Consider the following 15,351-nt stretch of genomic DNA (forward strand, 5'->3'; position numbering starts at 1 on the left):
CAGGGATAAAAAGGCATTTGTTTATTATCATGAGTCTTTTCTATAATTTATTTTTCTCAAACAAATGTCTTTACCCATAAAATAAGATAATTTATATCATCTAAAAATAGGTAATGTTCACAGAAACTTAAAAGATTGCAACCCATTAGACCCAACGACCTTGAAAAAACAGCAAGGTCATTCACATAAGCAAACCTGATAGTGCATTGTTTGGGCATGATATTCACCAATTATCATGACCATGAATCACTTGGTTATTGAAAAGAAGGTTTTTTTTAAAGTTTGTTTTTAACAAAATTACACATTTGAACTTTGACCCCTACCAAATTCCGGAAGATGATTTTGATGGTAATTCTTGTACTTGCACGTATAGTAACCCATCACATCAGCATCGAATAAATAAAAAGAATCAATACCCTCATCTTCGTTAGCCAAGGCTTCTGGTTCGTGGAGTGTAACGTAATCAGAAGTCTAGGCTAGCGAAGATGCATTACCCTTGGCATTTCCATTATTGACAAAGGAGTCTTTTTTTCTTCCTTTTTTTAAAATAACATAATTGACCCCAATGACCTTTGACAAGTGTCAATATGTCGTTCATATTATCAAACTTGATAGCCCATTATTTGAGCATAATATTCAACAATTATCATGACCATGGTTGTATTGGTTATCAAGAAGAACCTTTTTTCGGCATAGCCGTATAATATTCTTTTGGCCCCGGATATGACGCGACAGGTGGCGTTACTGGTCAAGATGAAGTATGTGATTGGTCAATGTAGCGGTAAATGCAAAATGCAGTTATGCAGTTAAAACGGAACAAAGTTATGATTGAATATAAGCTGAGTAAGTGGATGTATCTTTTTAAATGACACATTAATACAATTATATTCCTGATACAAATGCAATCATATTATCACCAAAAATGACCCAATCTGATAAAAAAAAGTATGTGCTGAAAGGCATTAGTTTGTAATTTATTTCACCAGCAGTTTTACATGTTTAACATAAATAATGTTTCATGACAAGGTTATCTATTTGCTATCCTACGAAAGATATCCAAATACGAAATGAATACATTACGAGTTATGTTATTAAGATAAGAACAGATATAACGCAATAGCGACCATTTTTTTTCTTTTTTTTTTTCTTCTTCTTCTTTTAACCTAACCAAATTAGAAAGATTTTCTTGGGAATCTTTTATACTATAAATAAATCTATAAATATTTCACGAATATGGGAGAAAAATAAGTTAAAGATATTATCGGCATTTCAAAAAGATCAAAGGATTCTTTTTTTCTACAAAATGGCGTACTGGGAAAACGGAGAACGTCATATAAAAAAGGGAGGACATGAAATTCATCCTGATGACGTATCTACTGCATCGATTGCAAAATAATGAAAAAGAAAATAAAAGAAAAAAAAAGAAGAAAGAAATTGTGGCCTTTCACACATCATTGAGGATTTTTATTTGACCTATTTTGTAATAAAATATAAATGGTTAAAGTCCCAGATTATCTACAATTATTGTTATTGTATGAGGCTGTAAAATCAAGGATTTTATAGTCACAGCCTTTTATAGATTTTAATATATGACGTCATGGCTGCCATATTGGATTTTAGACCCACTAGACAAAATTTCAATGGTTCCTTAATTACATGTCCTATTTTATGCTTGACAAACTTTGAACACCTTACCTACCAATTAAAAAATATTAGGAGGTCACAAAATATGGCAGAAGAAAAAGAAGGAGCCCTAATAACATTAATAAGAATCAGAGTAAAACATCAAGTCCGCCATTTCGTTTGGGGGACTTGATAATGAAATATAACGCTAGATTGAACAGCTGTTTCGTTCGGACTAATAGAAGTTATCCTGAAAGGGGGGGGGGGGGGGGGGGGGGGGGGGGATAAATATCAAAATGGGCTTGAAGAAATAATGAATAGTAGAATGTGATGTCGCCTTATTTGATCTGGGCCGAGTTGTTCAAAAGATGATTAGCTTAATCACTTGATTAATGGAAATTTCATTTCTCATTTATCGCAAAACCTGCGAGTATATCATCTTTAAATTATGCCAGTTGGAAGAGAATTACAGAGTTTCATAAAATTTTGTCAAGTTAGTTCTACAAGAAATTATTATATCCGGATTTGAAAAATGTTGTTAAAATGTGATTAGCCTAATCACCTTTTGAACAACTTGGCCCTGCTTGTTAAATTGTTGAATAATTTCAATAGACCTTTAAATAGTTTGTTTATTTTGTCACTCCTCGTCAGAACAACAAAAAATACCAACATAATATCGAAACTATAATTTAAACTTAAACGAGGGCAAAATAAACAAATTTAAAATAAATATGAATTTTACATTAAGACTCTTGAATACGTAGCATCACCTCGGCGACTGCAAGTCCTCCAGTACAATTTACACGTAACTATAATTATCATTATAAACCCCGTTTGAAAACCGATTGGGAAACAGATTTCTGCAAACAACAGTAAGTACACAGAATTTAGGTTAGGTAACCCGGACTACCTGAGTCTTTGAAATTCGTCAGACAGAATCTGGTGTTTATACTCCAAATCAGAATGTTTCTGACGAAGACTGCCGAATTCCCTCGTCATCGATCCAACAAGATCTTCCAGAAACGTCATCCTCTTGAAAAGATTGTCATAGTCAATGTCCACTTGACAATGGACTATATAAATACTAGAAAATAGCCAGAGAAAAATCAATGACTCCATTTTAGATTATAGTATGATAATGGGGTCAACCGTAAGGTGGTACAGATAACATTGTGTTAAATCGTTCTGGAAGATTTGTCTGCTTAGCTAAGGACCAATTTACTCGCATATAAAATGAGATAACTTTATGACTGTATTTAAAAATACTGTAATGTGTTGAAATTGTGCTTATAAATATAAATTTCAGACATCATTACTTTATTTGTTAAATGATGTCTTTTCTTTTTGCTGATTCAGCAAGTGTCAGAATGCTATATCGCCTTTCTTATCATTTGTCGTGTGTTCTTGTCTGACGATTGACCCAGCTCAATACACACTTTATTTTACAGAATGTATACGATGGAATCACTGAAAACTATAAATCTAAACAAGAATGTTGATTCCAACTGGATATAAGAAAATGTTTGAGGCAATGATAATACCGACAAATTCTCAATCTAATTAAGATAATTGTTTCAAAAATCAAACAAATAAAACAATGTCTGCATTGTTAATATTTGATTATTTACGTACAATAGAAGTAAACCATAGGATATTATGTCTTTTGCAAACAGTTCCTTTCATAGAAGTTATTGTCTTAGAATTTTACCACATTTTAGGGCTTAAACCTTTGGTTTTAATGCTATCACTTTGTGAGAGAATATGCAAATGATGCAGTTGCTTCCTCGATATCTGTATGCTGATGTGATATCTACGATAATAAAAATACTTGTATTCACATGTAAGAACAGGCGCGGATCCAGGAATTTGAAAGGGAGGAGGGGGTGGTCCAGTAATTTAGTGGTAATGCGGGCGCCGTAGGCGCGAGCCGATTTTTTTTTTGGCGAGGGGTCTGGGGGCCAAAATTTCGGAAAATGAAATGATTATAGCAAATTTTGCAATCCCCCCTGGATCCGCTAGTGAGGAAAGTGTGTATACTATGTTTTGGAATATTTTGTGTTAGATACTCTATCGAGATATTTTAATGCTGTATAGATAAGATTATTCATAATATTTAAATATGCAAGAAGACCTTCTATATTTCGTATGTTTTAAAATTCAGTTTACATATGAATCAATCTTGAATATTATATTTTATATCAATCTTAAATCCATATACAGATGTACTAAAAGACAAGCCCGGATGTAATGAGAATATAGCGTCATTCTTTTATACCTACGATTTGGGCAAATGGATCGACAGTCCAGCTCTGGACATACGAAAAAAAAATCAGGCAAAAATTGTCCTCATTTGTGACTTCATTGTCACCAAGAAATTGTATTTAGGTGGAGACAAAATAGTAAATCATATCAAAACCACGCGATGTTCCTAGACAACGTCATAAATATGACGTTCATTGGTCTCATATTCTTGATTCGATGTTGTTTCTTCGCTGTGGTCAAGGTTATTAGATACTGTGTCTACGCAGTGGTCAAGGTTCTTAGATAATGTGTCTACACAGTGGTCAAGGTTCTTATATACTGTGTCTACACAGTGGTCAAGGTTCTGATATACTGTGTCTATACAGTTGTCAAGGTTCTTAGATATTGTTTCTACAACGTGGTCAAGGTTCTTAGATACTGTGTCTACGCAGTGGTCAAGGTTCTTATATACTGTGTCCGTACAGTGGTCAAGGTTGTTAGTGTGTCTACACAGTGGTCAAGGTTCTTAGATACTGTGTCTACACAGTGGTCAAGGTTGTTAGATAGTGTGTCTACACAGTGGTCAAGGTCCTTAGATACTGTGTCCGTACAGTGATCAAGGTCCTTAGATACTGTGTCCGTACAGTGGTCAAGGTTCTTAGATACTGTGTCTACACAGTGGTCAAGGTTCTTAGATACTGTCTACACAGTGGTCAAGGTTCTTAGATACTGTGTCTACGCAGTGGTCAAGGTTCTTATATACTGTGTCCGTACAGTGGTCAAGGTCCTTAGATACTGTGTCCGTACAGTGGTCAAGGTTCTTATATACTGTGTCCGTACAGTGGTCAAGGTTCTTATATACTGTGTCCGTACAGTGGTCAAGGTTCTTAGATACTGTGTCTACGCAGTGGTCAAGGTTCTTATATACTGTGTCCGTACAGTGGTCAAGGTTGTTAGATAGTGTGTCTACACAGTGGTCAAGGTTCTTAGATACTGTGTCTACACAGTGGTCAAGGTTGTTAGATAGTGTGTCTACACAGTGGTCAAGGTCCTTAGATACTGTGTCCGTACAGTGATCAAGGTCCTTAGATACTGTGTCCGTACAGTGGTCAAGGTTCTTAGATACTGTGTCTACACAGTGGTCAAGGTTCTTAGATACTGTCTACACAGTGGTCAAGGTTCTTAGATACTGTGTCTACGCAGTGGTCAAGGTTCTTAGATACTGTGTCTACACAGTGGTCAAGGTTCTTAGATACTGTGTCTACACAGTGGTCAAGGTTCTTAGATACTGTGTCTACACAGTGGTCAAGGTTCTAAGATACTGTGTCTACACAGTGGTCAAGGTTCTTAGATACTGTGTCTACACAGTGGTCAAGGTTCATAGATAGTGTGTCTACACAGTGGTCAAGGTTCTTAGATACTGTGTCTACACAGTGGTCAAGGTTCTTAGATACTGTGTCTACACAGTGGTCAAGGTTCTTAGATACTGTTTCTACACAGTGGTCAAGGTTCTTAGATACTGTGTCTACACAATGGTCAAGGTTCTTATATACTGTGTCTACACAGTGGTGTCGAAAACATAGTTTGTACTAAAGTCTAATATATACATTCCCGGGCTACATTTGACATTTTAGGACCTCTTTACATACTTTTTTTGAAAAGTGTCATTGATGAAACAAGCAATAAAGCGAAACTGTTCATTGATGAATAGAAGTGATGACGCCAAACTGTTCATTTGTGTAACAAGTAGTGATGACTAACTGTTTATTGTTGAAACAAATGATAACGCGAAACTTTTCACTGTTGAAACAAGTAATGAAGCAAAACTGTCCATTGATGAAACATACGATGGCGCGAAACTGTTCATTGGTGAAAATAAGTGATGGAGCGAAACTGTTCATTGATGAAACAAGCGATAACGCAAAACTGTTCATTAATGACTCGAAACGTTCACTGGTATGACAAGTCATGACGCGAAACTGTTCACTGTTAGAAGTGATGACGCGAAATGTTTATTGGAGAGACAAGCAATTGCACGGCAGTTATTGGTGTAACAATTGATGACACGGAACTATGCACTGTTGTAACAAGGAATGCTGCAACACTGTTAATTGATTTAAGTGACGACATGAAAACGTCCATAGGTGTAACAAGTGATGGCACGGAACTGTTCACTGGTGTAACAAGTGATGACACGAATCTGTATATTTTTGAAACAAGAAATGACACGAAACTGTTCGTTGATGAATCGAACTGATGACGCAAAACTGTTTGTGGCGAGTCAAGCGATGGCGCAAAACTGTTTAATGGTGAGAAAAGCGATTGCGCGAAACTGTTCATTGGGGAACAAGTGATGATGATTAACTGTTCATTGATGACACAAGTCACGACGCGTTCTATCACGTAAACCGTTACTTATGGTGCTGATCCTTCAGTAGATAAATAAACTCTTTCACCCATTCTATCTCTATCTCTGATAACTGATCTGGTTTCTGATCGAGCGTTTGCATTGCGCCCTCTAACGTTGGAGGGGTCTGGATGGCATCGCCCCCTAGCAGAGGAAGCGTCCGGATAAAAGATATTGTTCTGGCAATATAAGGCACATTGCATTTGTCATCTGACACTGCCAAAACGCTAGTTCGGTTCTCTTTCTCGGAGCTCAACTGGATAGCGTGGTGGACATAGAGTTGGTCATAGTTGTCTGCACTGTTGTGGGTCATGATAATGATACACGGTATCTTCTTCATCAAGGTAACCATGGCTTCTGTTGTGATCGCATTACCGAGCACGTTGTCAGTATTGATGGTACACCGTAATCCCATGCAGTCTTCTATAATCTTTCCGAGATAACTTGGAAAACCGCATTTCAAACCTTGTGAACAAGAGTGTAATATCAGTATATCCTTTGTATCCTCGTCTTCATCAGCCTCGTTTTGGTCAGCAATGGCCTTATCGAACATGCCGTACACTTGAAAGGCTCGCCTGAATTGTCTGTACGCTAGTTGTACGTTATCCGTCGAGTAGGCTTGAAATGCGCCATTGATGTACACATCAAAGATCAAAGACGGTTGAAGCCCCGCAAACATAGTCGTACACTCCAATAAGGTTAACCAAGTAACGCATTCTTCAAACTGCTCATCCTTCATGTAGCATTCCAGCATGTTTTTGTAGTCGTTGGGATCCATGTTTTCTTTGTCATTGGATAATATTTCCTTAAAAATGGCGATTGAATCTCTGTGATCCCCCATAAGCATGTGTAGAACTGCCAATTGTTTTGGTTTCCCTTCACTTTCATCACTCAACAGTTCTTTGAGTGTCGAATAGGAGTTCCACGCCTCTTTGAATTGCGGATCGTTTGCTACTATTTCTGATTGAAGTTGAAGGGCATGTGAAAGATGAGATTGACCATCTTTCTTGTATTTCGTCTTTATATCAGGCGGTATTTCTTTCGAATCACTCAGTTCTAGAAGACAAAGTCCAAGTTGTTCATAGACATCGGTCATCAGGGTTTTGGTTGGAAGGGCTTTTTCTTTTAGAGATAATATGTTTGAAAACATTCACCGCATTTGCGGTTTCGCCTAACATTCGATATAGAATGCCCTTATCGTACTGTATATTCAAAATACAGGGATCCAGCTCGATTGCTTTATCGATCAAGTATATAGCCTCCACGAGAGATTTGTTCCCTGGGTGAATTTGAACCTTCAATGGGGACTTTATCATTTGACGGAGTTTGCGTCTCTTTTCGTCAGGCGGATGTGGCGACCTCTTTTTTTCTTTGCGTTTTACAATAGTAAACCCATCCTGGTCTACTGATTCCTCTGGGCGGTTTCGTTCAGTTGAGTGTTCTTCGTCCATTTCCACCTTTCTTTTTAATGTAAGAGCAAGATGGTGGTATCCTTGAGGCGTTCGTTTAATTCGAAGTGATTTCCTGAGGAGTTTCTCGGATATATCATTTTCATTTCTGTACCGCGCATATTGACCACAGATCTGTAACACTGCTGGCTCCTCTGGACATATTTTTAATGCCATTTCAAAGCAATCCTTATCCCTTAACTTCTTTATATTTGGTGGTAGGTCGCTGTACTTTCGTTTCCCAATAGTGGACACTGCTCTGCCAAGTTCAGCATATGCTATCGCACTCAGAATGGGATCCTTAGATTTCGTGGCAGCTAGCAACCTCTCAACGGCATCTACCATTATCTTCTTGTTTTCGACATCTGCCTGTGAATGAAAGTGGTGAGTCTGCCTTAGTAAAGTCAAACCCAGTCCAAATTGCCATGGGTATTCTGTGGGATATGCCTCCACTATGCCACTGTACAGATCTACTGCCCTTTGATGGTACCAAGGACCCGACCTTGCATACGCGTACGCAAGATCCGCTTCGGCATAACATTTTCTTTTGTCATAGTCGTTTCGTTTCTCTAAATCTTGAAGTTTTGATATGATTTCTTCGACATCAGAAATTTCCCCATTCTCCAGTAGAATTCTGGCTTTGTTTGCGTTGGCTATGATATTATCAGGATCCTTCTGAAGAGAGTCATCAACAAGCTGTAGTGCATATTTGTGGTCTTTCAGCAGAAAATACAAATATGAAAGAAAGTTAATAATCTTTATATCTTCGTCTTCAGATTTCGTTGTATGTATCTGGTCATCTTCTAGCTTGTTTATTAGGCTTCTTACGCGGTCCGTATCCAGATTAGTTGTATCAAATTCGAAAGTTGACCGAAATTTGTCCAAATCTTGTTCAAGCGATATTTTGGTACAGAGAGTAGCCATAATATTTTTATGGAACCATAGATAAGCGCTGAAAAGACAATAAGAGAATATTAAAGTGAAAACAAAACCAATAGTCTTATTCAAACTTGATAAAACGAGGACAAATATAAACAAAACACATATCAACATGGGAGTCTGTTTAAAAAAGTAAAAAAGCTATGATAAGATCACGTCTCTAGTAAGGTAACTTCCACAGATCGATGTAGAATATTATTTTGATACTATCGCCGTTAACAATGTACCCAATTATAAATATTTCTTTGATCTTTAAAAATGTCTACGATATGTTAAACTACAATAACAATGACATATATTTTGTTGTTGTGGCAAAGTTTTTTCCCAGATGTCCTCTTACATGAATTGAAATTCATCACAAAACAAAATGACCGCCATGACTCATATTCGATTTTAAGTCTAATTGAAATACCTAATTACAGGAAGATAGTATATAATTCATCCTAGGTTCTTAACAGTAAACAAAATGCCGTCAAACAACAGCTTCGGTTTTTGGCAGAGATCATACTATGCTCAAGCAGACCACTTTCAATTTTGTTATATGAATCACCTTGACCAATGTTCAAGGTAACAAGAGTCAATTATATCAGAATCTTTAAAAGACTCACGACTCAACAACTATGCCAAGGTCATTTAGTTTGGAGTAGGATGTGGTGGTGGGCTACTTAGTATATGCACAGGTTTAACCATCACCTCATACAACATACACTCGCGCCGCCTGGTTTGTGTCGAATAAATGAAATCGGGATGGGTTAGGGAAGACATATTCTTACGTCACATAGCTGGTTTCTTTTACCACTTTAAAATCATCAATAATGTGAGGAAGACTGTGTCTGGTGATTGCTAAACCAGTGACACTGAGGTGAAACCTGGTGTTTGTGGAGCTAACAACCAGTTGACAGCTCTGTCCCAGCTTATGTGACACAGGTGGACCATGGACAGGTAAGTCACATGACCACACACAGGTAAGAGTAAACGGGTTGAAAAGGGTCACAGATCACAAGACAAGACAAAACATAAACACAGGCACACGACACCATACAACAAAAAGATAAAAACATTAATAATTCCCGTATCGACTTGATGGACAACGGAAAATATCTTACACCAGTTTTTTTAAATTGAACCTTCAGGTCTTGTTTGTAAGGTAGATGAAAAGTCTCTCAAATTTTAAGCCAACAATTTTTTGGTTAACTTTGAAATCTTTCGCGAATTTACATCTTCTGGAATATAGATATTTGATCAGAACTTAATTCAGACTCTTGGTTAACTAGTACCCTTAAATCTGATTGGACGCCCTGTTAATTTCAATTATTTGATGACTTGTTTTATTATTGCTCGTTGTGTAATGCCTGTGTTGTTCATATTCCACGTTGTGTTTATTTGTGTCTGTTTGTCTGCTAAGTGAACCGTGCTCGCTGTGTGATTGTTGCGTCGTGCGTATACTACATCGTATGTTAGGCTGTTGTCAAATTTCGACAATTGAGCAAATGTATTGATACGAATAGGCGAGTCATTTATTCCTTTGTCTTGTCGATATCCTTTTGATCAAGGCTATGCTTTCTAACGTAAAACATTGTATAAATCAATTAAACTAGGTACAGAAAGACTAAGGGATCCTGAAGACTTTTGTGGCAAAACTAGATGCATCGAAGGAATAAACCGACCCGGATTGAACGCATATACCCCACAGCAACACATACCTGTATATAGTGCATATACCCATGACGTAATGGCAAACACGCCGTTGCTAAGGGAAATATTACGATTTTTCCTTTTTAATACTTGTTTTAAGAGATACAGAAGATTGTTATATAGTCAATAAGAATATATAATATGAGTAAGATGTCGTAACACTTACCATATCGACTAAGGAAAAGAATAGTAGTGGCAGCGAACTAGTCAGTTTAGTCTGGGTGACACGATATCAGGTCTGAAAGTCTAACCATTTAAGCGTAAAATCTGGAGAGTTCCGAGTCAACTTTTTCGCGGAACCAGTTTTAAACATTTACGGGTTTAGTTTTGGTTTTGGCTCGGTACCTCATACTTAGCCTGTCGTGTTGTAGTCAGATCGTCCCCCTACTCACATATCTTGATACCCTGATAGCCAAACCAATTCAGTTTATATACTGCACTCGTTACATTTGAGAATGATAAAAAATAAATGCAATGATCCTACATATATCTGTTTTAAACTATCTACAGGACAGGTGATCCTTGTCTGTCGGTCCACTCCTACATGTATACCTACCTTAAACTATCTAAAGGACTGGTGATCCTTGTCTGTCGATCTCCTCCCAACACATTCCTTTGTATAAATGATTACCTCTTATATTACTTACTTCTTTTATGTGTAGTTAAGGCACCCTGTACTGAAACGTCATACATACCATTTCTTTACATAATGCAATGCCATTACAATCATAATATAGCCTACTCGGTGTCAAAATCTAATTACACGTAACAAGGAAGTATTTCCCGTGTTATTCTTTAACTGTGTCCGACAGCGCAAGACAAACTTATTTTAATATAATCGGAATAATTTGAGCATGAGAATCATGAGAGACGCTATTGAAGAAGAAACACATGGATAAGGATTCTAAATACATTTACGCCTATCTATTGCTTTCCACTAATTCCCAATATGACCATTGTGTAAAGGTATTGTTACGAATAGGAAAGCCATTGATTTCTTTATCTATCCTATCGCTATTGACTTGATCAAGACATTGTAACATAAAACATTGTACAAAATAAGTATTCTACATTGTATATGCAAAAGTGTTTCAACTTCTTGTTTACAAAAGTTACAAAAAGCTGTCTTTTTTGTATCATGTGAGTTATCATTTGTTGAAAATTTGAATACAAATATAAAATACCCAAAAATATATATAGGAATATTTGTCAAGGAATAAAGGATGCTAAAGTCTTTTGTTGGAAAAACAGGTACACCGTCGTGGGAAGAGACCAGACCGGATCACAGGGGTTCCTGCATGTGACCGGATGGGACGAAAATACCACACAGCAACACAATAATGTTCACATGTACAACTTTATAATGTACATACCAATGAAATAATGTCAAACACATCTTTCTTAATTGGAGTTCTACAACTATTACTTGAAAATAGACTCGTTTCATAAGATACATCACATTGTTGTATTTTCAAGAAGAATATATAATATCAGTGAGACATCGCAACACTTGCCATTACGTCTAACGAAGGGATATTAGTAGTATTAACTAGTCAGACTAGTCTGGTTGATCAGGTCTGACAACCTAATCATTTAAACGTAAAACCAGTTTTACACCTGTACAGGTGTAGTTTTGGTTTTGGCTCGGTACCTCATACTTAATCTGTCGTGTTGACGTAATATCGTCACCCTAACTAATTCTCATAAGAGACTCACATATCTTGATACCCTGATAGCCAAACCAATTCAGTTTATAAACCGCACCCGTTACATTTGAGAATGATAAAAAATAAATGCAATGATCCTACATATATCTGCTTTAAACTATCTACAGGACAGGTGATCCTGGTCTGTCGGTCCACCCCTACATATATCTACCTTAAACTGTCAACAGGACAGGTTACCCTTGTCTGTCGGTCCACTCCTACATATATCTACCTTAAACTTTCAACATGACAGGTGATCCTGGTCTGTCGGTCCACCCCTACATATATATCCACCTTAAACTGTCTACGAGACAGGTGATCCTGGTCTGTCTATCTTCTCCCAATATATTTCTTTGTATAATTGATTACTACTTAAATTACTTACTTCTTTTATGTCCAGTTAAGGCACCCTGTACTGAAACGTCACGATCGGAGTTTACACGCATACATAACATTTCTTTACATAATGCAATGACTGTACAACCAGAATATAGCCTACTCGGTATCAAAATCATATTACACGTAACAAGGAAGTATTTCTCGTGTTATTCTGTAGCTGTGTCCGACAGCGCAAAACAAATATGTTAGTATAGTAGGAATCATTCGAGCATGAGAATCATGAGAAACGCTATTGAAGAAGAAACACATGGATAAGGATTCTAAATACATTTACGCCTATCTATTGCTTTTGTCTAATTCTCAATATGACCATTGTGTAAAGGTATTGTTACGAATAGGAAAGCCATTGATCTCTTTATTTTGTCGCTATTGACTTGATCAAGACGTTGTAACATAAAACATTGTACAAAATAAGTTTTCTACATTGTATATGCAAAAGTGTTTCAAGTTCTTGTTTACAAAAGTTACAAAAAGCTGTATTTTTTGTATCATGTGAGTTATCATTTGTTAAAAATTTGAATACAAATATAATATTTTAAAAAAAAGAATGAAAAATATAGGAATATTTGTTAAGGAATAAAGGATGCTAAAGTCTTTATTTGGAAAAGCCGGTACACCGTCGTGGGAAGAGACCAGACAGGATCACAGGAGTTCCTGTGACCGGATGAGACGAAAATACCACACAGCAACACAATGATGTACATATGTACAACTATATAATGTACATACCAATGACTTAATGTCAAACACATCTTTCTTAATTGGAGTTCTACAACTATTACTTAAAAATAGACTCGTTTCATAAGATACATCACAGTGTTGTATTGTCAGGAAGAAGATATAGAATTAGTGGGACATCGTAATACGTGCTATTACGTCTATGTAAGGGACATTAGTAGTATTAAATCAGTCAGGCTAGTCTGGTTGATCACGTCTGACAGTCTTACCATACGAACGTAAAATCTGGATAGTTCCAGTTTACCCTTTTCGCCGAACCAGTTTTACACCTGTACAGGTTTTAGTTTTGGTTTTGTTCTGGTACCTTTATATTAAGCCTGGCGTATTGACGTCCAATCGTCAGTCGAGTTATTTATACGAGTCACACATATCTTCCAAAGGGTTGATGGAGACGCTAGTAATGACATATGGTAAGAAGTTGTATGCCGAGTGGGAAGCAAGTGGTCAATGGGGACCACATGCATTACATTGACCGATCTTCTATAGTTCGATGTAGAATGTTAAACTTTAAAAATGCCTAAAATATGTTAAACTTCGTTTTACAACAATATCAATGACATCTTACGTTGTCATGGTTTTTCCGAAGTGTCCTCTAACATTTGGTATGATTTGAAATTCATCAAAAAACAATATTGCCGTCATGACTCATATTCGATCTTAAGTCTAATTGAATTATCTCATTTCAGGATGAACGTATTAAATTCATACTACATGTAGGTTCTTAACAGTAAACAAAACTCTGTCAAACAAAAGCTTCCGGTTTTCGGCAGAGGTTATAATGTTCAAGGTCAGATGAGTCAATTATATCAGAATCTTTAAAAGACTCATGCCTCAACAACGATGCCAAGGCCATTTGGTTTGTAGTATGATGTGGTGGTGGGCTACTTAGTATATGCACAGGTTTAACCATCAAATATCTTAATTGCTTTCGTCACATAATAAAACATTTTATACTCGCGCTGCCTGGTTTGTGTCGAATAAATGAAACCGGGATGAGTTAGGACAGGGGACACAAAACAAGACCAGTAAATAGATTATTACGTCACATAGCTTGTTTCTTTTACCACTTTAAAAACATTATTAATGTGAAAAAGACTTTGTCAGGTGTTTGCTAACCCGTGACATTGAGGTGAAACCTGGTGTTTGTGGAGCTAACAACCAGTTGACAGCTCTGTCCCAGCTAATGTGACACATGTGCAGTGGAACAGGTTGACCATGGACAGGTAAGTCACATGACCACACACAGGTAAGAGGAAAACGGTTGGAAAAGGTCACAGGTCACAAGACAAAACATAAACACAGGCACACGACACCATACAAAAACAAGATAAAAACATTAATAATTCCCGTATCAACTCAAAATTTAACCTTTAGGTCTTTGTTTGTAAGGTAGATGAAAAGTCCCTCAAATTGTTAGCCAACACTATCTGGTTAACTTTGAAATTCTTCGTGAATTTACACCTTCTGGAATATAGATGTTTGATCAGAACTTAATTCATACTCTTGTTTAACAAGTACCCTTAAATCTCATGGGACGCCCTGTTTATTTCAATTATTTGATGACTTGTTTTATTATTGCTCGTTGTGTTATGCCTGTGTTGTTCATATTCCACGTTGTGCTTATTATTGTCTGATATGCGTACCGTGATCGTTGTGAGATCATTGCGTTGTGCATATCCTCCTACATCAAGTGTTAGACCTGTTGCCAATTATGACAATGGAGCAAATGTATTGATACGAATAGGAGAGCCATCGATATCTTTATATTATCGTTATTATTTTCATCAATGCTTTGCTTTGTTACGTCAAATATTGTATAAACCAAGTATACCACACAACAACACATACCTGTATATAGTGCATACAACCATGACAAATACACCGTTTCTAACGGAGATTTTGCGATTTTTTAAGGGTCATCTATATATCAAAATAATGTTGAATTTCAAGCACGAATGAATATTTAATAAGTTTGCACAAAACTCGTCATATGATATATCAAATTGTTTGTTAGGACATGTAGTTTCTTACAAGCACCAAGATCGAACTTGCTGTAGATGCTATCAGTTTCTTATACATAGTTACATGTGGTAACATGTAGCATGGAATAAATATGCGTCACAAAAAAGACCAAACCTGAAAAATCGCCAAGCTG

General features: G+C 36.7%; 1 protein-coding gene across 1 annotated transcript; it reads right to left on the reverse strand.

Moving 5' to 3' along the window:
* Nucleotides 1-5,598: 5,598 nt before the first annotated feature.
* LOC117338348 lies at nucleotides 5,599-12,522 on the reverse strand. Its single transcript, XM_033899673.1, has 2 exons — nucleotides 12,445-12,522; nucleotides 5,599-8,671 (listed from the first exon to the last, which is right to left on the reverse strand). The coding sequence occupies exon 2, from the start codon at nucleotides 7,419-7,421 to the stop codon at nucleotides 6,276-6,278; it is 1,146 nt and encodes a 381-aa protein (XP_033755564.1). The 5' UTR covers nucleotides 7,422-8,671; nucleotides 12,445-12,522; the 3' UTR covers nucleotides 5,599-6,275.
* Nucleotides 12,523-15,351: the final 2,829 nt, after the last annotated feature.

This window comes from Pecten maximus, chromosome 11, assembly GCF_902652985.1.
Source record: "Pecten maximus chromosome 11, xPecMax1.1, whole genome shotgun sequence".
Classification (NCBI taxonomy): domain Eukaryota; kingdom Metazoa; phylum Mollusca; class Bivalvia; order Pectinida; family Pectinidae; genus Pecten; species Pecten maximus.

What these genes read in the sequence shown, in the direction of transcription:
- LOC117338348 (XM_033899673.1), bottom strand. Translation starts at nt 7,421, where the DNA reads ATGTTTTCAAACATATTATCTCTAAAAGAAAAAGCCCTTCCAACCAAA.